The following is a 21,209-nucleotide window of genomic DNA, read 5'->3' as shown; positions in this document are numbered from 1 at the left end:
TCTGTGAACTTCTCAGCAGGACAAGCCTCCAGCGTACGGAATCGATGGTCAAAATGGCGGCACCTTGTGGAAGCCGCGATTGGGGCGCTGCCATGTATTGCCTGTAAACGTACGGACTCGGCCATCTTACGGAATCAGATTCCAAGATGACGGCATATGCGTGGAAGTGGCGCATAGGCGCGGCCATGTTGCCTGTAACGTTGTGTCCGTACAAGTGGTCACCGTACGGACTCGGCCGACAGAGTGGCGGTGATCTCGGGAAAGCTGCGATCCAGGTGCGGCCATGTTTCCCGCACTTACGGATTCGGCCGCCTTACGGTATCAGTAGTCAATAGTCAAGATGGTGGCGTCTGAGAGACTTGTAGCGGCTCTAGGCGCCGGATCTACTTGTTTGCTGCGGAGCCGACGCATTGGGCCTGCGCAATAAGAGTACGGTGCCCGGGAGGCGCGACCAAAGCGGAAGTAGTTGTGGGCGCCTTTACAACGGCCGCGAACGCCAGCGAGAGGTCTGTGCAGCAGGTTCGCGGGTCGCTGGCGGGGGCAGCGGAGGGGTGCGCCGAGAGCGGTGAGATGGTGAGTACGAGTCCCGGGAGGGGGTCGGCAGTCGAGGTCAGTGGGATTGGTAGAGGCGGGGTCCGTGGGCAGAGGCAAGAGAGTCTGTGGTGAACAGTAGGAAGAGTCTGGGCAGTATGGTGGGCGCCCGTGGTGAGCCTTAACAGGGGTCTGTGGGTAGAACGTTGGAGGTCTGAGGTTCTGAAAATTTTCTGATGTGTGAACCATCTGGGAGTTTTGTGATGAGCCATTTTAGGGGTTCGTAATGGAAGTTTAGTAGGGGTCTCTCGATAGATAGTTCCGTGGCAATCCGAATGGGAGATTGGGCAGAGCCGCACCAGGCAGTGTGTAATAAGCTGTGATGAGTCTGTGTCAAGGAGTTCGTGGGGAGCCGTGATGGGGGGCGGGGTTGTCTGTGGGGTTAATAACGGGAGATCTATGGGAAACGGTGTTGGGAAGTGTGTAGAATATATCCCGTGGTGTCTGTGAGAAGAGATGGGGGCAATATGTGATGCGCGGTAGTTTATAACTAACCGTTATGAGTGTGTGGATAGAGTAATGTGTTAGTGATGGGAAGTCTGAGACAGAATGATGGGATCTGAAAGAACGGTACTGGGGTGTTAGGGATGAGTGATGGGAGTTTGTGGGGACCGTGATGCAAAGATCTATGAGGAACTGTGATAGAAAGTTTATTGGCAGAATGTTGGGGTTTGTGGTGAGCCACGATGGAGCTGTAGCAAGGAATGAGGCACCATGATAGGGGTTCTCTAAGAAGCCATGATGGGGGGGGGGTCCCACAGGAGGGTGATGGCTCAGACCCAGAGCCTCCAGATGCTGGAGAGGACAGCAAATCGGAGAATGGGGAGAATGCACCCATCTACTGCATCTGCCGCAAACCAGATATCAACTGCTTCATGATGTGAGCCGGGGAGAGGCGGGTGGGGCTGACACCTGCAAGGTTGGGTGAGGCTGATGGGTCTGGCCCCTCACATCTGCACCACTCACCCCATCCTCTGCAGCGGGTGTGACAACTGCAATGAGTGGTTCCATGGGGACTGCATCCGGATCACTGAGAAGATGGCCAAGGCCATCCGGGAGTGGTACTGTCGGGATTGCCGAGGTGAGGGGGGGGGGGTGCCTGGATAGGGCAGGCAGGTCCACCTGCCTTGAGGGAAAAGCCATAAAGGGAGGGTGGGTCATAGGGAGTAGTGACGTGTGTCTGTGGGTGATTGTTGGTTTGTGGTGAGTTGGAATGGAGACTCCACTGTGAGCCCAAACACAGGGTCCCACCAGAGGGGTTAGCCTGCCCTGGAGTAGGGGGACAGAGCAGGTGAGTGGGACAGAAAAGAAGAGGAAGAAAGAGTTCTGGGACCATCCAAATCCCTCATTGTTAACCTGTCCTGGTCCCACTGTCTGCCCCGCAGAGAAAGACCCCAAGCTGGAAATCCGTTATCGGCACAAGAAGTCACGGGAGCGGGACAGCAATGAGCGAGACGGCAGTGAGCCTCGGGATGAGGGTGGAGGGCGCAAGAGGCCTGCCCCGGATCCAGATCTGCAGCGCCGGGCGGGGTCAGGGACAGGGGTTGGGGCGATGCTTGCTCGGGGCTCTGCTTCGCCCCACAAATCCTCTCCACAGCCCTTGGTGGCCACACCCAGCCAGGTGAGTGGCTGCCACGGCTGGGATAGGTAGGGTGATCCCGTGTCAGGCCCTCCTTGGGTTCCTGATTTCTGTTCCGGGCCCCTTCCCCCAGCATCACCAGCAGCAGCAGCAGCAGCAGCAGCAACAGCAGCAGCAGATCAAACGGTCAGCCCGCATGTGTGGCGAGTGCGAGGCCTGCCGGCGCACTGAGGACTGTGGCCACTGTGACTTCTGTCGGGACATGAAGAAGTTTGGGGGCCCCAACAAGATCCGGCAGAAGTGCCGGCTGCGTCAGTGCCAGCTGCGGGCCCGGGTGAGCATGGGTAGAGCTGGGCAGGGCCAGGTGGGGTCGTCAGTGTGTCCAGGAGGAGCTCATTGAGGCTAGGAGGGGTGGGCCAGGTGAGGTGGGGCCTACTGCACATAGACAGGTGGGAAGGAGCCTGACCTGTCCAGACGAATGGGGCGTGATCAGGTGTGCAGGGCTAGCAGGGGCGCCTCCAACCCCAGATGGGCAGAGTAGAGCCAGATGTTTCAAGGTGGTCAGGCATGTCAGGCCAGGTGGGGCAGGGTTCAGCATGTCCTAGTGATGAGAAGTAGGAGTAGTGGGTATGTTTCTGGGGAGGCGAGGCAGGGTTAGTTGGTGGGGCTAAGCTCTTGTGGGAGGGGCTAGGGCAGGGCCACCCTCCATCCACTTGGGGCTGACCTGGGCCTTCCTCCTGCCGGCACAGGAATCGTACAAGTACTTCCCTTCCTCGGTGAGTCCAGCCCCCCAGGGCGGGGCGGGGCATGCGGGCAGGGCGGTCAGGGCCAGTCCTGAGATTCTGCCCTGCAGCTCTCGCCAGTGACGCCCTCAGAATCCCTGCCAAGGCCTCGCAGGCCACTGCCCACCCAGCAGCAGCCACAGCCATCACAGAAGCTGGGGCGCATCCGTGAGGACGAGGGGGCAGTGGCATCATCAGCGGTCAAGGAGCCACCTGAGGCTACGGCCACACCTGAGCCACTCTCAGACGAGGACCTACCACTGGATCCTGACCTGTACCAGGACTTCTGTGCAGGGGCCTTTGATGACCATGGCCTGGTGAGCAGGTGGAGCGTGCCATGGTGGAAGGGTGGAGGTTACAGAAGCTGAGTTTCCATGATGAGGAGAGAGAAGGCAGAGTATGGAAGGCTGATTTGGGAACTGAGTAGGTGGTGGGGTAGTCACAAGTGGGGCAGGTGGGTCAGCATATGCCTCACTTGCAGCCCTGGATGAGTGACACAGAGGAGTCCCCGTTCTTGGATCCTGCCCTGCGGAAGAGGGCAGTGAAAGTGAAGCATGTAAAGCGTCGGGAGAAGAAGTCTGAGAAAAAGGTGACGGGAAGGGTGAAGTGGGTGTGGGAAAGCAGAGGGCAGGGAGGCGAGGGAGAGGCAAAGGTCAGAGGCTGGATGGGGCAAGAGCCAGAAGGGGGTGGAATACGGGGGGAGGCAGGCATTCAGGGCTGACTTCAACTCCACCCTGACCTGACCTGCTTTGTCCCATAGAAGGAAGAGAGATATAAGCGGCATCGGCAGAAGCAGAAGCACAAGGACAAATGGAAACACCCAGAACGTGCCGATGCCAAGGACCCTGCGTCGCTACCGCAGTGCCTGGGACCTGGCTGTGTGCGCCCTGCCCAGCCTGGCTCCAAGTATTGCTCAGATGACTGTGGCATGAAGCTGGCAGCCAAGTGAGTCACTCCTGGAGAGTTCAAGGGAGTCGGGGAGTATAGGGTCGGGCATGACCAGATGTCTTCCGGTCAGTCACCTGCACACCGTTCGGTCCACGAAGCACCCCCCATCCACTCCTCATCCATCTACCATTCTGGTGCTCATCTGCCTTTTTATCTACTGCTCAGTCACTGATCCTTTTGCCGTTTGGTCACCCATCCGTTCTACCATTCTTGGATCCACCCCCCGCCCCACCTATTTTGTTGCTTGCCACTTTCCCTGCCTGCACCCAACCAACTGCCTCCCTGCAGCCGCATCTACGAGATCCTCCCCCAGCGCATCCAGCAGTGGCAGCAGAGTCCCTGCATTGCTGAGGAGCACGGGAAGAAGCTGCTCGAACGTATTCGCCGTGAACAGCAGAGTGCCCGCACCCGCCTCCAGGAAATGGAGCGCCGATTCCATGAGCTTGAGGCCATCATTCTTCGTGCCAAGCAGCAGGCTGTCCGTGAGGATGAGGAGGTGAGCAGGCACAGGCCCAGCGGTGCGGGGCCCAGTACCTAGTCCTGACTGGCCTCATCGTTCTTTCCGCTCCACACAGAGCAATGAGGGTGACAGCGACGACACGGACCTGCAGATCTTCTGCGTCTCTTGCGGGCATCCCATCAACCCACGTGTTGCCTTGCGCCACATGGAGCGCTGCTACGCCAAGGTCAGGGTGTCAGCCTGAGGGGGAATCATCAGTGGGTCCGTGGGGGAGAGACGTGTTGTCTGGGGGGGTGTCTTGGGATGCAGCACACATCCACAGTTCCTTCCATTTGTGCTCATCCCTCCAGTATGAGAGCCAGACGTCCTTTGGGTCCATGTACCCCACACGCATTGAGGGGTGAGTGTGGGCGCTACGTGGAGTTAGAGCAGGGAGGTCGAGGCTGGGGTCAGAAGTGGCATGTTGGGGCAGGATACGGGCACGGGCAAGAACAGGTGGGTCTCCCTCCACTACCCTGTCTTTACTCCAAACCCCCAGAGCTACCCGACTCTTCTGTGATGTCTACAATCCTCAGAGCAAGACATACTGTAAGCGGCTCCAGGTGCTGTGCCCCGAGCACTCACGGGACCCCAAAGTAAGGTTTTCCCTCAACTCCCCCCGCCCTTCTGTCCTTTCTTCCTCCTCACTGGCCCACATTCATCCCTTGCTCCCTCCTCTCCCCTCCTTCCTTACCTTTTCCCTACTTGACCACTTCCATGACCCCTGCTTTGCCTGCCTCATCATCCTTCATTCCTTTCCTTTTTCCTGTCATCTCCTGTTCCTCCCCTTTTCCATTCCTCTCCTCTCCCTGAACTTTCCATTCCTTCCTTCCTACCTCCCTGACCACTTCCCATTCCTGTCTTCTTTCCTGCCTCACCACCCCCATTCATCCCCGACCCCCCATCTTGCTGCAGGTGCCAGCTGATGAGGTATGCGGGTGCCCCCTTGTACGTGATGTCTTTGAGCTCACAGGTGACTTCTGCCGCCTGCCCAAGCGCCAGTGTAACCGCCACTACTGCTGGGAGAAGTTGCGGCGTGCTGAAGTGGATTTGGAGCGTGTGCGCGTGGTAGGTTTTGATTCCGGAATGTGGCTGGGGTCAGGCGGGGCTTCTGGAGCTCCTTCTCATGGCTCTTTTCTGCTCTCCTGTCAGTGGTACAAGCTTGACGAGCTGTTTGAGCAGGAGCGCAACGTACGCACAGCCATGACTAATCGGGCAGGATTACTGGCCCTGATGCTGCACCAAACGATCCAGCATGACCCACTCACTACCGACCTGCGCTCCAGTGCTGACCGCTGAGCCTCACAATGGCGCAGAAGTCCTCACACCCTGCATTCCAGGCTGGGGAGCTGCCCTGAATCCCCCATTTGTCTGTTCTGCCCTTCATATGTTTCTCCGGCGGTCCTTGAGTTTCTCCCTGTACGGATCCACCATTTGACTGCCCGGCTGCTGTTACCAGGGGGTCTCAGAACTTTTTCCTGTTCTTGTCTGTTCCTTTGTTTCTCCATTCTCTGTGCCTGGGCGGGACTGTGGAATCCGCTCACTCTTGCCTCCCCCCTTCCTTGTTTTGTTAATAAAATTTTGAAGAACTAAGAAAGATGGCTACTGATGGTTTCCACACTTTATCCAGCTGCGACTGCATTTCCAAAGCCCGTGGGTAGATGGGCTGTGGCACACTTATACCTCAGGAGGGGCCGCAGTATACAGCTTCGAGTACTCTGTTGGCATTTACTCTGTAATCTGCAGGAGCCCCCGTGGGCGTGGGGGATATGACTTGCTGAGAGCCCAATCACCTACATCCTCAGCCTTTCATTTTGAAACTGGGTATCCAGTTAGCGCTAATTCAGCGTGTGGCTCATTTACCACTTGTGTCAGCGCTGACATTCTCCAAACTAGATGTATTCAATGGTGGACACAAGGTCCCTTGTTCCCCACAAGCCTCTCTTTTGGGACACGTATGTAACAGAAGTCTCCATCCCGCCCTCTTGATGTCAGTCCGGGAGTCCCCACAGCACTACGTTTCCAGAACGGACCCGCCCTTCTCGGTTGCACGGACCTTCTGTTTACCTGCGGCGAGGCACGCCCCCTTCTCCAGTTCCCGCGGAAGGAGCTGGGCTCAGCGTGCGGCAGTACCAGTCCCCGCGCGCTCCTGTAACCGTTCGGCGGGCCGGAGAGAGCGGGACACAACAGTCCTGGGGCAGATGTTCGGGGAACCGGAGAGCACAGGCGCGACGTAAGCGAGAGGTGGGAGAGGAGGGCTACGGCACAACCTCAGGCTTCTCCGCCCCTTCCGCTAGGTTACCCCTGGTGGAGACGGCCAGGGAAACATCATAGGGCCCCAACCTTCCTCGCCCCCTTGGAAGAGAGCGCAGGCGCAAACCAGGTGGGCGGAGTGGGGCGAAAGCGTCGGTTGGCGAGGTGAGGAGCTCAAGTGTTGCAGGTCTCCGGTGGGGGTGCGAGCCGTAGTTGGATGTTAGAGCGCAAGCGCAGTAGTGCCGGGACGGGAGGCGCGCGCCGCTGTGGGACTGAGCACGCAGGCGCGGAGTCCTCCCCACTAAGGGCCAACGCTGGCGGGGCATTAGCGCGCAGGCGTCTTGCCGGGAGCGGACCCTTAGCGGTGGGCAGCGGGTTTCCGGTTCCGGGAGCAACGAACGGCCGCGGCAGCGACAGCTATCGCTTCAGAGGAAGCGTCTGCGGAGGAGGAAGAAGAGCAGGGCAAGGCGGGAGTCACAGGCGGGACCCTCGCCATGGGTCCGCGGACCTAGAGCGGCGGAAGCTACCGGCCCGGTGCCGAGCTGGTGAGACAGTCGTGAGGGTGGAAATGGAGAGCGCTCAGGCGTAGGATGGGGAAGAATTGAGGCTCAGAACGCTGACGGAGAGGAATGAAGGGCCCTCAGGCCGACGAGTGGGAGGAATGGCGGCGTCGGAATATTGAAGGGAGGAATAGAGAGGTTTTGGCGGAGGACGGGGAGGAATGGGGCTCAGAACGCTGACAGGTGGACGTGTCGGGAGCCTGGACGAGGACGGAGAGGAATGGGGAAGGATCTAAACGCTGAGGAGAGATCTCGGGGCCTCTCAGGTTAAGGAGAGAGAAACGGGGGTTCAGAACGCCGAGAGGGAGAAATGAGGGGTTCTCAGGTTGATGACGGGAAGAGATGGAGGCGTTGGGATGCTGAAAGGGAGCGACGGGGGCTTCCTCTGCAGAACGTGAAGTAAGAGGGGTTTAGAATGCTGAGCTAGGGATGGGCATGATCTTGGGACAAGAACGGGGACGAAAGGGGGTTGGTTCAGCATGCTGAGGGGAGAAATCAGGGTCTCTTCAGGTGATGAGTGGAATAGAAGATAGGAGACACGGAAGGGAGGGGATGGGATGAGAAACTTTAGCTGAACATGAGAGGAACAAGGAGGTCTGGGGACTGAGATTGGGGAGGACTTGTGGCTCAGAACACTGACAGGGAAGATGAGGAGGCTTTCGGGCTGAGGAGCAGAAGGAATGAGGGGGTGTTCAGGGTAAAGGTGTGGAGAAGCTGCGGGCTGTCTGGCAGAGGACACAGGAAATTGAGGCAGTAACAGTGGAGGTAGCAGGTAAGAGGACGTCAGAAAGGGAAGGAATGGGAGGGCTTTGACTGAAAGGGAAACTGGGGACTCCTGGGTCAAGGAAGGGAGCGAACGGGAGGTCAGAATACTGAGGCAAAGTGCTGGGACCTTGGTCTGGGGACGAGCAGAATGGGGGCCTCTTGGGCTGACGATGGGAGGAATGGGCCCTCTCAGGCTGAGGATGGGGGGTATGGAGGTTTCAGGGTGACAGAGGGGAGGAATAGGGGCCAGTGGGTCAACGATAGAGAATGTCTCCTGGGGGGAATGACAGGGTCCTAGGTTGGCAGTGGGGAGAAGTGATGAGTTCTCAGGCTGAGGATGGGTAAGAATTGGGGATCGGGACATTGAGGGAGGCATGAGGATCTTTGGGTTGAGGATGGGGACTTGAAAGTTGGAGACAGGGCTGCCAGGTCAAGAAGGGGTAGGAATGACAAGCTCCTGGGCCCAGGACAGGGAAGAATGAGGTGGGAAAGGCGATTTTTCTCTTTCTTGTATTGGCCAGTTGCCTGTGGTAGGTCCCAGGTCTTGGAAAAGCATTACCAAGTACCGGCGGTTTGTGTGGTTAGGGCACAACATGTCCTCCCCTAGAGCCTCAGTTTTCCCACTGCCCCCTCCGTGTTGCAGGCCGCTGCTCCTTCCTGTGGCCCCCATGGCTGAGGACTGGCTGGACTGCCCAGCCTTGGGCCCCGGCTGGAAGCGCCGTGAAGTCTTTCGAAAGTCAGGTGCCACCTGTGGACGCTCAGACACCTATTACCAGAGGTACTGGGTGGGTTGTGGACAGAGTCACGGATAGGGCTAAAATCAGGGGGTGTGGTTAAATTTGTGGATGGGTTGAAATTATGCAAATATAGTCGATTCTTATTATTTGCAGATTCCATATTTCCAAATTAGTCTACTCACTGAAATTTGTACTCTCAAAGTTGGTACTCACTATACTTTCATGGTCATTCATAGACATGCACAGAACAGCAAAAAATTTAAGTTCCCTGATACACTCATTCCCAGCTGAGGTTGAATGAGGCCTTCTTATTTTAGTTCATATACTGTAAACAAGTGTCTTTTTCGTGATCTGCTAAGTGCTGTGTTTTTCACATTTTTGCACTTTTTATTGGTGATTTTCATATTTACAATGCCCCCCCAAGTATAGCGCTGAAGTGCTGTCTAGTGTTTTAAGTGCACGAAGTCTATGATATGTTGTAAGAAGAGAATAACACGTTAAATAAATTTTATTTGTGAGTTGCAGTGTTGTTAGGTGTGAGTTCAATGTTAATGAATCAAAAATGTGGTACATTTAGAAAAAGAAAAGGAAATGTTCTGATTTGTACACGAGTCTGCTCTGGAAAATGCTGAAGTAACATGTATAGTATGTGATGAAGTTAAGGGAAAGGTGGAAAAATAGCCAAATTTGAAGATGCATAAGGAAATACTTAGTAAAATAAAATGTAGTGGACAGTGTGAGAGACTGGAAGCCAAGGACATTGATGGTTGTGTTACCCCTGATTAGGAATATGTTAAACCTGTCTCAGCTAGTACTGACTGGCTCACACGTTTCAAAAGGTGTACATCGTGAAAGACATTAAATTTGCATACAAGGCAGGTCCTGCAGATCAAGAGTTTGCAGAGGAATTTTAAAAATACCTGGTAAGTGTTACGTGTGAAAAGTGTCATGCAGAATAGGTTTTACTGAGGAGACTGGCTTGTTTTACAAGGACCGTGGTAAAGGTAGCTGTGTGACATAAATGGTCTCCAAAGCTCCTGACTTTAAATCATTCAAAGGCCATGCTGTCAGTCATTCGTAGGAATGTATTAAGTAGAGTGTCTTTAAATAGGAAAACAATAAAACAAGGTTACATATCGATTAGTTGACAGAAATGTCCCCTGAGGCTCACATTACCTTAACCTATAGTTCCACAAGAACAGAGGTTCTAGATTCACTAATTCAGTGTTCAGCGTGACTCTGTAAGACATACCAGGAATAATGGGAATCGAGTATAAATGCACAAAATGTACATGTTTATATGCAATTCACATTTAAGGATCTAAGGTGATTATTGAATTTTTTTCACTCTTCCTGAACTTTTTTTTTTGTCTAAGTAGTTGTTTTTGTGGAGGAATATAGCAAAATCATGAATATAATTATGTTTGTTTATACTTAATTATATGTTTATCCCCATATTCATAATTTGTGTGAAACTGTCAAAATTTAAAATTTTAAATACTTTTGTCAAAAACCGTAAAGCAACAGGTTTTATCTTAATTAGGGCAAGATAACGAGTATGTTACAATTTTGTGGATGCTGGTAGGATATAGGAGACTCCTGGGTCAGAGATGGAAGATAGTTCATTATTCACAGTAACAGCAGTATCCAGAATGTCATTATTTTTGTGCCAGTTCCCCAAATGCCAGTTCCCATAGGGTAACCTGAAGAGAACTGACTAACATCTGCCCATGCATTGGGTTGTAGGAAAGGAACCCTGAGCTTAAGGAATCCAATCTTTTATAATGTTAGGACAGTAAGGATGCCTTCCCTTTGCTCTGGAAGGAGAACTTATCTCTTATCTTCCAAGGCTGTTTGCTGTACAAACATCCTTGAAAAGATAGTTCATAACAAAGGACTATCAGTGCCTCTCTTGCAAGACATGCAGAAATGCTAGAGACCTGTGGGGTATTCTCTCCGAGAATATTAGTTGCTCCTCCTTTGTTTTATATGTAGTTGCATTTGTTTGTTTATGCATGTCTTTATATATATATATATTTACATGTTCATTTATTCACGTGTACGTTTTCAGACGCTTGCTTCTCCTGTGTTTTTCCTTTCTACGTATTTAGTACGTTAACTTTAATGCATTTATACATCATTCGACAAGTTTGTATTTCTGTCTGTGTTTATATTTATTTACATGAACGGACTACAATTAGTAGTGTATGTTATAAGTAAACGTGTATTTATTTATGTTTATATTTTTCACTTGTGCTTGTATATATGCTGGTATTTATACACATTTTGTATTTCTGCTATGCAAGCTTAGTTGGGGTAAGACCTGGTAGTGCTCACAGGCCAATCCCAGGCTGCCAGCCCTCTATCCCCTGCCAGCCCTGCAGGTCTGTTCACGAGCCCAGTGGGAGGGTTGTGTAGGTGGAGTGGCCATGGCTCCACCGGGGTACCAATCCATCCTGGCCCATTCCCAGCCCCACAGGAGACAGGATCCGAAGCAAAGTTGAGCTGACCCGATACCTGGGCCCTGCGTGTGACCTCACCCTCTTCGACTTCAAACAAGGCATTCTGTGCTATCCAGCCCCCAAGGTACTACACAGTGTGGGGTACCCAGGCAGGGGTGACTGAGCCACCTAACACCCACCCACAGATCTCTTCCTGCTTTCCCTCTCATTTGCAGGCCCAGCCCTTAGCTGTCCCTAGCAGGAAGCGGAAGAAGCCTTCACGGACAGCCAAGACTCGAAAACGTCAGGTTGGACCTCAAAAGGGTGAGGTCAGGAAGGAGGCCCCAGGAGATGAGACCAAGGCTAATGCTGACACAGCCCCAGCTTCACTCCCTGCACCTGGGTGAGTGTTGGCCTAAAGTGAGCCAAGAGGGTGAGGGTTGTGGTTGGAGATGTACTCAGCCTCCCACACCCATGTTTCCTATCCCAGGTGCTGTGAGAACTGTGGAATCAGCTTCTCAGGAGATGGTACCCGAAGGCAGCGGCTCAAGACATTATGCAAGGACTGCCGAGGTGAGTGGCCCCAGAGCCCTGGGAGGTAGAGGTGGAGCAGATCTGATGTCAAGCTGGGACACCACTGTCAGCTTTCAGGTTGAATGGTGGATGAGGTTAGATATCTGATGCTCCTTGTCCACTTCTCTTCTTCCGCCTCCCTTTCCTCAGCGCAGAGAATTGCTTTCAACCGGGAACAGAGGATGTTTAAGGTAAGCACGACCTGCCTCCTCCTCACAAGTGTGCGGTGGGAGCAGGATGTGATGGGGGCTGGTAAGAAGGTCTGAAGGAATGATGATGGATCCATAGGGTGTCAGAATCATTTTGTAGGGAGCTAGCTATGGTCAGTGGACAGTAATGTGTTAATGGGGTGTCAGTAGACACAGCGATGAGGTTAACCGGGCACTTGGAGACTTTGAGGATGGCCTCTGGTGACAGCTTGTTAGTAGTTATCAGATACAGTGATGAGGCATATGGTGGACTACTAGACATGGCAGTGGGGGCTAAAAACATACACGTAAGGGGCAGCATACCTGGAGCTACTCTGTCTGGGCCTGTGACCTCGCCCCACCCATTCCTGGCAGCGTGTGGGCTGCGGGGAGTGTGAGGCCTGCCGGGTAACCGAGGACTGCGGGGCCTGCTCCACCTGCCTTCTGCAGCTGCCCCATGATGTGGCCTCGGGGCTGTTCTGCAAGTGTGAGCGGAGACGGTGCCTCCGGATTGTGGAAAGGGTGAGTTGGGCAGGTAGGGTGGGCCCAAGGCTCACCCTGTCCTCTGGCTCTCAGAGCCCTGGCCCCATACATCATACCTCTGGCCTCCCTGACAGAGCCGAGGGTGTGGAGTGTGCCGGGGCTGTCAGACCCGAGAGGACTGTGGCCGTTGCCGAGTCTGCCTTCGCCCTCCCCGCCCTGGTCTCAGGCGCCAGTGGAGGTGTGTCCAACGGCGCTGCCTACGGGTGAGTAGAGGGGCCAGTGCTGTTGGGGCCAGGGCTGGGGCAGAGCTCATTCTGCTATTAAAGTTGCTACTGCTGCTGCTGCTTCCTCCCAGCCTTGCCCACCTCATGTCTTCTTTTCTCCCCCACCTCGTGCTCACCTCCCTGGCCTCACCTACCTGCCCCTGTCTGCCAGCACCTTGCCCACCGTCTCCGTCGCCACCATCAGCGATGTCAACGACGCCCTCCCCTAGCTGTGGCTCCCCCTGCTGTGAGTGCTGCACCCCACCTTCTGTCTGCCTGTCCCACGCATGCTTTCTGTACTCCTTTTGGGGGTGGTAGTGGGGGTGGAGGTAGGGGTCCTGTGTCTGCCTGGTTCCACCAAGCCTAAACTTCTCTTCTGGCTTTCTCCCAGGGTAAACGTAGCCGCCGTAGAGGAGGCTGCGACTCCAAGATGGCTGCCCGGCGGCGCCCCCCCCGAACCCAGCCATTGCCTCCAGTTCCCCTGTCACAGCCTCCAGAGTCCCCAGAGCTGGTGAGGCCCTGGTGGGCAGGGGGAAGGCACAACTATAACCTTACCCAGTACCTGCCCTGACCCCACCCATTTGCCTCTGCAGCACCCCAGAGCCCTGGTCCCCTCGCCACCTGCCGAGTTCATCTATTACTGTGTAGACGAGGACGAGCTAGTGAGTGGCCCCACCCTACCTGGACAAGCCTAGACCCTCCCAGGGCACTTGGTTAATCCCAAAGAAGCAACTGCTGCAATGGGCCTAATAGGGGAACAGCAAGACACAGTAATGGGTACTAGTATGGGATAAGCAGACAATGGGGGAGGGACTAACATGGGATCGACAGGTGCAGTGATAGTACCTAATGTCAGATGAATCAACACTCTGGTGGGGCTAATAGGAAAAGCCAGCATAGAGAATGGAGTTCACATAGGCTGAGCAGATACAGCAGGCACAGCATCGGCAGCTATGGAGGGTCAGCAAAATGCCACTGGAGGTGGGGGTCAAAGACGTTGTCTTGGTAACCACTGGTCTAGCAGATGAAGTGATGGATACTGCGTTGGAACAGCCACAGTCCTAATGCTCTTGGGCACTGTCTGGTGTAGTGATAGTGCCTGGTGTTGGAACTAACAGATGCTGAGGTGTGACTGAGACCAGTGCACAGCCAGTTCCCTTTGATGGAGCTAGTGAAGGGGCAACAAGAACACTCGAACAGTGCCAATAACAGCACCTCCCCTTTTGCCTGTCCCCCAGCAGCCTTACACCAATCGCCGGCAGAACCGCAAGTGTGGGGCCTGTGCAGCCTGCCTACGGCGGATGGACTGTGGTCGCTGCGACTTCTGCTGTGACAAGCCTAAATTTGGGGGCAGCAACCAAAAGCGCCAGAAGTGTCGTTGGCGCCAATGCCTGCAGTTTGCTATGGTGGGTGATGCAGAAGAGTGAGGTGGGTGGGCTACGTTGACCTAGGGCCAACCCCCTTCCCCGCCGTGCCTGGGAATGGTGGGCAGGCCTGGTGGGTAGGGCAGGCCAGATTCTGCATCTTCAGAGGAGTAGATGGAGCGGTGGGTTCAGGCAAAGATTAGCAAACATTGTGCTGGGATGAACGAATCTGAGTGGCAGTGGCATTAACAGGAGACTAGCAAGCTCAGTGATGAGGGCTTCATGTGAAAGCATGTTCTGTGCCGTGACTGATGGGGATTAGCAGGCATGTTGATCAGGGCAGGGTGGTCAATCATTGCATCAGGTGGCCATAACACCCTATCTTTCTTCAGAAGCGGCTGCTGCCTAGTGTCTGGGCAGGATCTGAGGATGGGGCAGGGCCGCCCCCACCTTACTCTCGTCGAAAGAGGCCTGGCTCTACTCGAAGGCCCCGTCTGGGTCAGATACTGAAGACCTCCTTGACCACACCCACAACCCGACCAGGCCATGCCCAGACTCAAATGAAACAAGAAACAGGCAGTGGCTTTGTGCTGCCTCCACCTGGCACTGATCTTGTGTTCTTACGGGAAGGTGCAAGCAGTCCCGTGCAGGTGCCTGGCCCTGCTGCAGCTTCCACAGAAGCCCTGTTGCAGGTGAGGATCCCATCTTAGCTTGCCCTTCCCAGAACTACCCAGCCTTGTGCCAGGAAGCTGGGACCAAGACTGCTGCAATCCTCCTTCACACAGGAGGCCCAGTGCCCTGGCCTGAGTTGGGTTGTGGCCTTACCCCAGGTGAAGCAAGAGAAGGCGGATGCCCAGGAAGACTGGACACCGGGCACAGCCATCCTGACTTCTCCTGTATTGCTGCCTGGCTGCCCCAGCAAGGTGGGGGTCAGTGATGGGTGGTCTGTGAGCAGAGTGATGGTGAGCCATGATGGTGGTTCTTTGAGCAGAGCAACAGATAATGCTGATTGCAGCCTCATCACAAAATTACCCCACCTGTCTGACAGATGCCCCACCTTCCCCAGGCAACTAACTTTGCCTGCTTTGCTGCCCAGCTAACAAAAATGGAACTCTGAGGAATGGGAAAAGTTTGTAGGCAGAGAGATGGATTTTCCAGGCTGAAGTGTGACAGAAGCGGGATTTGTCAGTATACTGACAGGTTGGCTGATAAGGAGACTCTTTTCTTAGGCCAACCCTGTCCTTCTGACTGCTGCCTGTTTCCCACCTCTCCCAGGCAGTGGACCCAGACTTGCCACCTGTGAAGCAAGAGCCACTGGACCCTGAGGAGGACAAGGAGGAAGAGAGCAAGGATGACTCCGCCTCCGACTCGGCCCCAGAGGAGGAGGCAGGAGGGGCTGGCACACCCGTGGTCAGTGCTGGGGGACATTTCACCCTGCCCTGAACCTGCTTTAGCCCCATTGGCCATGATGACCCATGATGTTAATTCTTCCCCAGATCACGGAGATTTTCAGCCTGGGTGGAACCCGCCTCCGGGACACAGCAGTCTGGTTGCCAAGGTGTGCCCCGCACAGTGAGGGGTGGTATGGGGTTGGTGCTGGTCAGATATGGGCCCTGAGTGTTAAAAATAGAGCCAGCAATTTGGCATGAGGCAGTGGGAGGTAGAGGCTTCTGTCACTGTGCTGATCCCGGTCAGTGAGGGGTTATGTGTAGGCCCGTAGAGATTTCCCCTGAGGTTCAGATTAGGGCTTTCCTTGGGTGTATGGGGTGGGGGCTGGGGAGTAGAGAGACAGGGGTTAGTGGAGGTTAAGGATTTGATGCCCTGTGATGAGATTTGAAAGAAAAAGGTAAAAGCCTGGTCCATATCTTTCTAAGAATATCCAGAAGGAGTCAGATTTAATATATAAATTTTTATCCAGTGAATCATTTGGGGTTTTGTGGGTGTCTGGAGTCTCCAAGAGATGACAGGTGGGCTGGATAGTGGTGGGTGGGCAGATCTGGGCCCTGAGATGTGCAACTGTGCAATCTTAGGCTAGTCCACCTCCTGGAGCGTCCTCTGTGGAGAGAGTTGGGCTGTGTTTCTTGAACCTTTCCTGAGCCTGTTGAGGTTATTAAGAGTTTCAGCTGCTTCACAGAACTGTCCCTGCAGGCCTGGCAATAGGATGAAAGATAGTTGTCCCTAAGGACAGGGCTGGTGGGAGGAGGACGGGAATACTACCTCCTGCAGAATGTTCGCAGGCTGTGTGCGTGGTCCCAGATACAGGCGACATAAACTGTTGGCCTAGGCACCTGGATTCCTTTGTTCCTACAAGCTAGTTTCTGCCGGCTGGAAACTCCTGCATCTGCCTTGGTTAGTTTGCAGGTACAGACTGAGTACCTGCTGGGTATACTGCAGTGTGAGAGATAACATTGATGAATGCAATGACCCTGGAAGGCTTATCCTTCAGGAGACATGGATTCCTGTCTTCAGGGAGCTATCATCTAAGGAAATAGTTTCCTTGTGTGTGAAATCATTATATGTTAGTGGAGAAGGTAATGTTTAGTTGTTGGTATTGGAATATTTTAGCAGAGAGATAAGAGATAAGGGATAATTATGGGGAAATGGATTCCAGGCACAGAATACTAGGAAATGGTTTTGTGATGCTCCATTTTACAATGAGCGAACCTCATTCAACATATAGTCCTGCTCCCTCTTCTCTAGGTCCAAGGACCTTAAAAAACCTGGAGCTAGAAAGCAGTAGACTGGAGGCTTCTGCAGACTGTAGGATTCAAGGTGATAATTTACAGACTGGCTTTATGAGAGACAACACTGATCTACTCAGAGCTGGACCATAGGCTGAGGGGCTTATGTAGGATTCAATAGGAACTGGAAAAACCTACCACCAAACCTGAGAATCAGGCCTGTTCGGTACTTTGAGATTATAGAGGAAGTAAGCAGGAAAGGAAGAGAAAGAATAGAAAGTTGTATCTGCTCCAATTGGTGCGAATCTCAGGAGCTTGACTGATGAGAAGTGTGGATATTATGGGTGGGGGATCTGGGGTGGAGAGGGGATGTAAAAGCCACCACAAAACAGCCTATACAAGCCATCTTCATAATAATTTTTCAATGGCTTCTGGATGAGACCTGGTAGTGTTTCTGAACATTTCCATTTCCACAGAAAGACAGCATTTGAAAATGTAATGTGAATAAATGAGGAAAGGAACTGCTATTTGGTTAGTTCCTCCTACTGATCTATTTAATTCTCAAGTCTTTTTAGGAAGACAATGATTTTTGCCCATTTTTACATACGGGAAAACAGACTCAAAGAAATTACATAACTTGTCCAGTGTCAAACAGCTAGTATCAATAAGCATAGAATCAAATCCAGGTTGTAAAAACCTTGTTGTTTAAGCCACCAAACGGTAAGCCATAATAACTATATTCGATAATGTGTAATGTTATAGTAACAGAAGTTTCCAGTGACCTTGAAAACAAGGTGGACTACTCTAAACAGAACAAATCCTTACACTGCTGCCTCTAGCGTGGTTTAGGGAGTGCCAAGGTTGTATGGATGGGGTCACCTTGTCACAACACCCTTGCATCCAAGAGACTGGGTTCTTCCCAGGCCTTGGGTGTCGTAAATATTTCTCAAACACTAAAGGACATCCTTCCCCAGTGGACACTTCGTTTTGCTTGTTACCCTCATTCTCCTCTGCCAAAGCAGTCTTCAGAAGTAAAGCTGCCAGCCTGGCTCATCTTTGCTGACAACTTACCTCCCTTGCCTATTGATGACTTTTGTGATTGGTTTCTGCTCTTGGCCCCTCTCTATTAGGAGTATGAATTCCTGCTTCCAAGTCCTGCATAAAGACCAGTCTTGACTCATCCCTGTCTCACTTCCCAGTTCTTCATAAAGTGCCAGAAAGTTCAGGCCTGCAGTTTGTTATGTAGCCAGCTTCACAGGGCTGTGACTGAGTGCATGCCTCCTTAAATTTTGTAGCTGTCTGTCTTCCCCTGCCTTTTTATAGTCCCAGCCCCGCAGCTTTAGGTATTTCACATGTAGATTAGATATTTCCCTACCCTTAACCCTTTCTGCCACCCTCCTCTGTTCCTTCCTTTGCCTTACCTACTTGAGCCAGAGTCAAGACTGGATAATTTACTGATACTGTTTTGCCCTCCCCAGGACCCAGCCACCCAACCCTAGTATTCTGTAATGTCCTAAATGAAATTTATTTGATGGGCATTCAGACTCTTCTAAGAGTCTGGCTACAGTGTGTATCACAGTACCATTGGAAAAGCAGCACCACTAATTATATATACATATGCATATGTAGGTATATGTGTATATTTTAAGGGACTTCTAGGGATTTGACCTTATGTAGTAGTGGGAGCTGGTTGAACAGTCTCTGTAAGGCTGTTGTCTTTACATCTAATGCTGGAGCTTGAAGTCTGCAGGGCAGGCAATCGGGAAGGGAAGATGGATGTAAAGTGTGGGAGACGGAGGACGCTTTGGCGCGCAGGAGCACGAGCACGAGCACGAGCACGAGCTGGAACCGGCGAAGATGGCCTAGAACCCATGTCAGTCTCTCACCACCTCCAACTTCGATAATGTGGGTGTCCTACAGAAGAAGCTGGTGCCCTTCATCACAGAGTTAAATACTCATCTGACCCAGGAATTAGAGACGCTGAAGGAAGATCCCAGGGAAAGTGGAGCAGCTGCAGGCCTGGCTGCAGGCCTGACTGCTGCCCCACACCAACGAGGTGAGCCAGCAGATAAGTGACAACATGTGTGAACTGCAACAGTGCCTGGTGCCCCGCACCAACCTTCCGAGTGTAAAAACAGTATGCTGCTGCTTGACTTCTGCCTTCCAGTTACCAGGCAAAATGTCTCTTGTGGCCCATCCTAACCGGAAGCATACGGGGAAGGGAGTTCTGGGAAACGTAGCCTAGTCAAGGTGACACATTACAAAGCCACCCTGCCATGAATCAGCTCCCAAGGGTCTCACTGCTCACCTGAGGATAACTTGATAAAGCTACGTTGCTGAAAATGCAAAGCTGAAGACCATGGATTTCATGGTGACCCCAGCAAGTACAGAAATTCTGTCAAGCCCACCCAGAAAAAAACTTGCTGGTCTCGGCTATTTTTGTATCATTCATTCAAGTATTGAGAACCTGGCCCATAGTAGGCACTGTACTTGATACTGGGATACAGGAATGAAAAAGATACAGTCCATGCAATTTTATTAAATACATCAATATGTATTACAAATGGTGAATGGATATCCAACTTTATCATGGAATTTAATGGTGAAAATCTAGAATTCAGGAAAACTGTCGGGAGGACAGCCCTTGCGTGAACCTTGTTGGGGCACAATAGGAATTGGAAATAATATAAATAGTTTCTATCTCTGAGCTGTTCTATTTTAAAATTATTTTAAAATGATTTCTATTGTCCTGTTTACTGTTTTCATACATTTAGTGTTTATTTGGGGAGTGTCTTGATGGTGGTAACTGTTAACTCTGAGAAAGCGGGATGGTGGGTGGCAAGATCTAGGTCAGGTTCTGTCCTAGGACCAGTCGCTTTCTAGGCCTTGGGGCAGCTTGGCTGAAAGCTGAGGCTCCCCTAGCTGGGCTCTAGTCCTGGCCCCGCCCCTCCACCCTCCGAAGAGGCCCGCCAGGGGGCGCCGGGGCCGCGGTCATCCCACCAGGACTCGGGAGACGCGCTGCCCCCCACCCCTGGCCTCGGGGGCCCTGGGGCGTGGCCTTTGCCCGGCTCAGAAGCCAATCCTTGGCGGGACCCGGAGAAAAGCCGACTCTCCTTCTTCACGTAGTGGTAAAACAGGCAAAACCGAACTGGAGTTAAGTTACACGGGGAGCGCCCAGGGTGAGGGTGCGGCACGACGAGTTCTGACCGACGCTGGGACGTTCGAGGGCAGCAAAGTGTCGCCAAGGGTCGCCTTCCCCTGTCGCCGACCTCATTTCGACGGGATCCTTCGGGCTGTACGACCTCTGGGGGTGCCCAACGGGCTCTCTCGTAACTCCGCTGCTGTTCCCAACCCCCGTGCCTGACTGAGGGCCTTTTCATTGCCTCCCTTTTTCCCCAAAGGTGTAGTGTGAGGGGTGGTTCCACCCAGATCAACCGGCGGGCCAGTAGCCCGTGGGACTTGAAGATCAAGGAACTGACCCTCAGGACTCTGTCCAGGGAACCGAGACGACCTCTAATTTCTTTCTTTTTTGTTTGTTTCAGGCTACGTAAACTCTTAGCAGTAAATGAAAATGAGTATTTTACCGAACTGCAATTGAAAGAAGAAGCATTATAGGAGAAAAAAAGACAAAATGACAATTATTAAAAGAGATTATTAAAAAGAGAAAAAAAGACATTATTTTGTGGCTGAAAAGCTGAACCAGCAATTCAGGAAATGGAATCCAAATCTAGAAACGTACCGCATACAAAATCCGAAGTGGGTGGATTACAAATGATTAAGGAATGCTAATTTACAGTAAATTGCAGCCTTGCGACGGTATACACAGTAGTTGTACTTTGGTTGTTAGATGTCAGTGACTAGGTTCTGATTTTATTCTGTGCTCTAGTGTTTTGTGCTCGTCCCACTTTAGAAGGAGAGTACCAAAGTGTCATTCTTAATCTGCTTTTAGTTACCACCACGTTGCTTTTGACCAGAAGTACAGCTGTGGTCTCCACCTGTGCTGAGGGCCCCTTCTAGGTTCCCTGATCTGTGTTGCCTGTTCCCCTTCCTGGGATACAGATTCTCAGGCCTCATTGCCTGCACTTCTTACTCCTGTCCTGACCCTGTTTTACTGGGATCCTTAACTCAGACTGTTGGCCTTTATTTTGCCCAGCCATGTCATGCCATGCCCTCCTAGCCCATCTGATCTGCCCCCTCCCCCCATCCTAAGGTACCCCGAGTCAGCTCTGGTTTCTGCCCAGTGCAGTAGGAAGATTTTATTAATAACAGGTTTATCATTATTGGTTTGGGTGGGCTGACAAGACAGGCCGTCTAGGCCTTAATTGTCTTAGCTGGCAAATGAGAATACCTGCTGTTCCCATCAACCCTCTAAAGTATTTGTGAGGCCCAAAGGTTTTATGTGTGAAAGGACCTTGCAAATTACCGTAAAGAACTACACAAATAGAAGGTTGTTGTCCTGTGATGATTACTACCATCATCAAGATTCACTTAAAAATGGCCGC

At 52.6% G+C, this 21,209-nt stretch overlaps 2 protein-coding genes across 51 annotated transcripts; both read left to right on the top strand.

Annotated features, from left to right (window-relative positions):
- Nucleotides 1-282: 282 nt before the first annotated feature.
- Nucleotides 283-5,996, top strand: CXXC1 (CXXC finger protein 1). Its single transcript, XM_025931065.2, has 15 exons — nucleotides 283-573; nucleotides 1,353-1,471; nucleotides 1,572-1,672; nucleotides 1,977-2,212; nucleotides 2,304-2,504; nucleotides 2,920-2,946; nucleotides 3,024-3,269; nucleotides 3,434-3,541; nucleotides 3,713-3,897; nucleotides 4,189-4,396; nucleotides 4,476-4,586; nucleotides 4,711-4,760; nucleotides 4,899-4,995; nucleotides 5,315-5,467; nucleotides 5,552-5,996. Exons 1-15 carry the CDS (start codon nucleotides 571-573, stop codon nucleotides 5,696-5,698), a joined length of 1,992 nt encoding a protein of 663 aa, XP_025786850.1. The 5' UTR covers nucleotides 283-570; the 3' UTR covers nucleotides 5,699-5,996.
- Nucleotides 5,997-6,976: 980 nt separating this feature from the next.
- On the top strand, nucleotides 6,977-21,153 carry MBD1 (methyl-CpG binding domain protein 1). 50 transcript variants are annotated; one of them, XR_015242563.1, is made up of 18 exons: nucleotides 7,039-7,197; nucleotides 8,621-8,755; nucleotides 11,186-11,300; nucleotides 11,362-11,558; nucleotides 11,646-11,728; nucleotides 11,879-11,919; nucleotides 12,292-12,438; nucleotides 12,534-12,662; nucleotides 12,835-12,909; nucleotides 13,054-13,173; nucleotides 13,256-13,324; nucleotides 13,901-14,068; nucleotides 14,419-14,718; nucleotides 14,812-14,949; nucleotides 15,302-15,436; nucleotides 15,523-15,584; nucleotides 18,451-18,763; nucleotides 20,250-21,153. XR_015242563.1 is itself a non-coding variant. In XM_086682965.1 (18 exons), exons 2-17 carry the CDS (start codon nucleotides 8,646-8,648, stop codon nucleotides 16,764-16,766), a joined length of 1,929 nt encoding a protein of 642 aa, XP_086539091.1. In that variant the 5' UTR covers nucleotides 7,039-7,197; nucleotides 8,621-8,645; the 3' UTR covers nucleotides 16,767-16,798; nucleotides 20,250-21,153. The 50 variants fall into 50 exon arrangements, 49 of the variants coding, with proteins under 49 accessions (XP_025787064.1, XP_025787067.1, XP_086539091.1 ...); XM_086682965.1 differs by lacking the exon at nucleotides 18,451-18,763 and adding an exon at nucleotides 16,727-16,798; XM_086682963.1 differs by lacking the exon at nucleotides 20,250-21,153 and adding an exon at nucleotides 16,727-16,798 and having other exon boundaries at nucleotides 18,451-18,592.
- The last annotated feature ends 56 nt before the right edge of the window (nucleotides 21,154-21,209 follow it).

Source organism: Puma concolor, chromosome D3 (assembly GCF_028749965.1).
Source record: "Puma concolor isolate L17-30 chromosome D3, mPumCon1.1.hap2, whole genome shotgun sequence".
NCBI classification, from domain to species: Eukaryota; Metazoa; Chordata; class Mammalia; order Carnivora; family Felidae; genus Puma; species Puma concolor.
The sequence above is the reverse complement of the archived record's forward strand: the minus strand, read 5'-3'. Positions and strand labels throughout refer to the sequence as shown.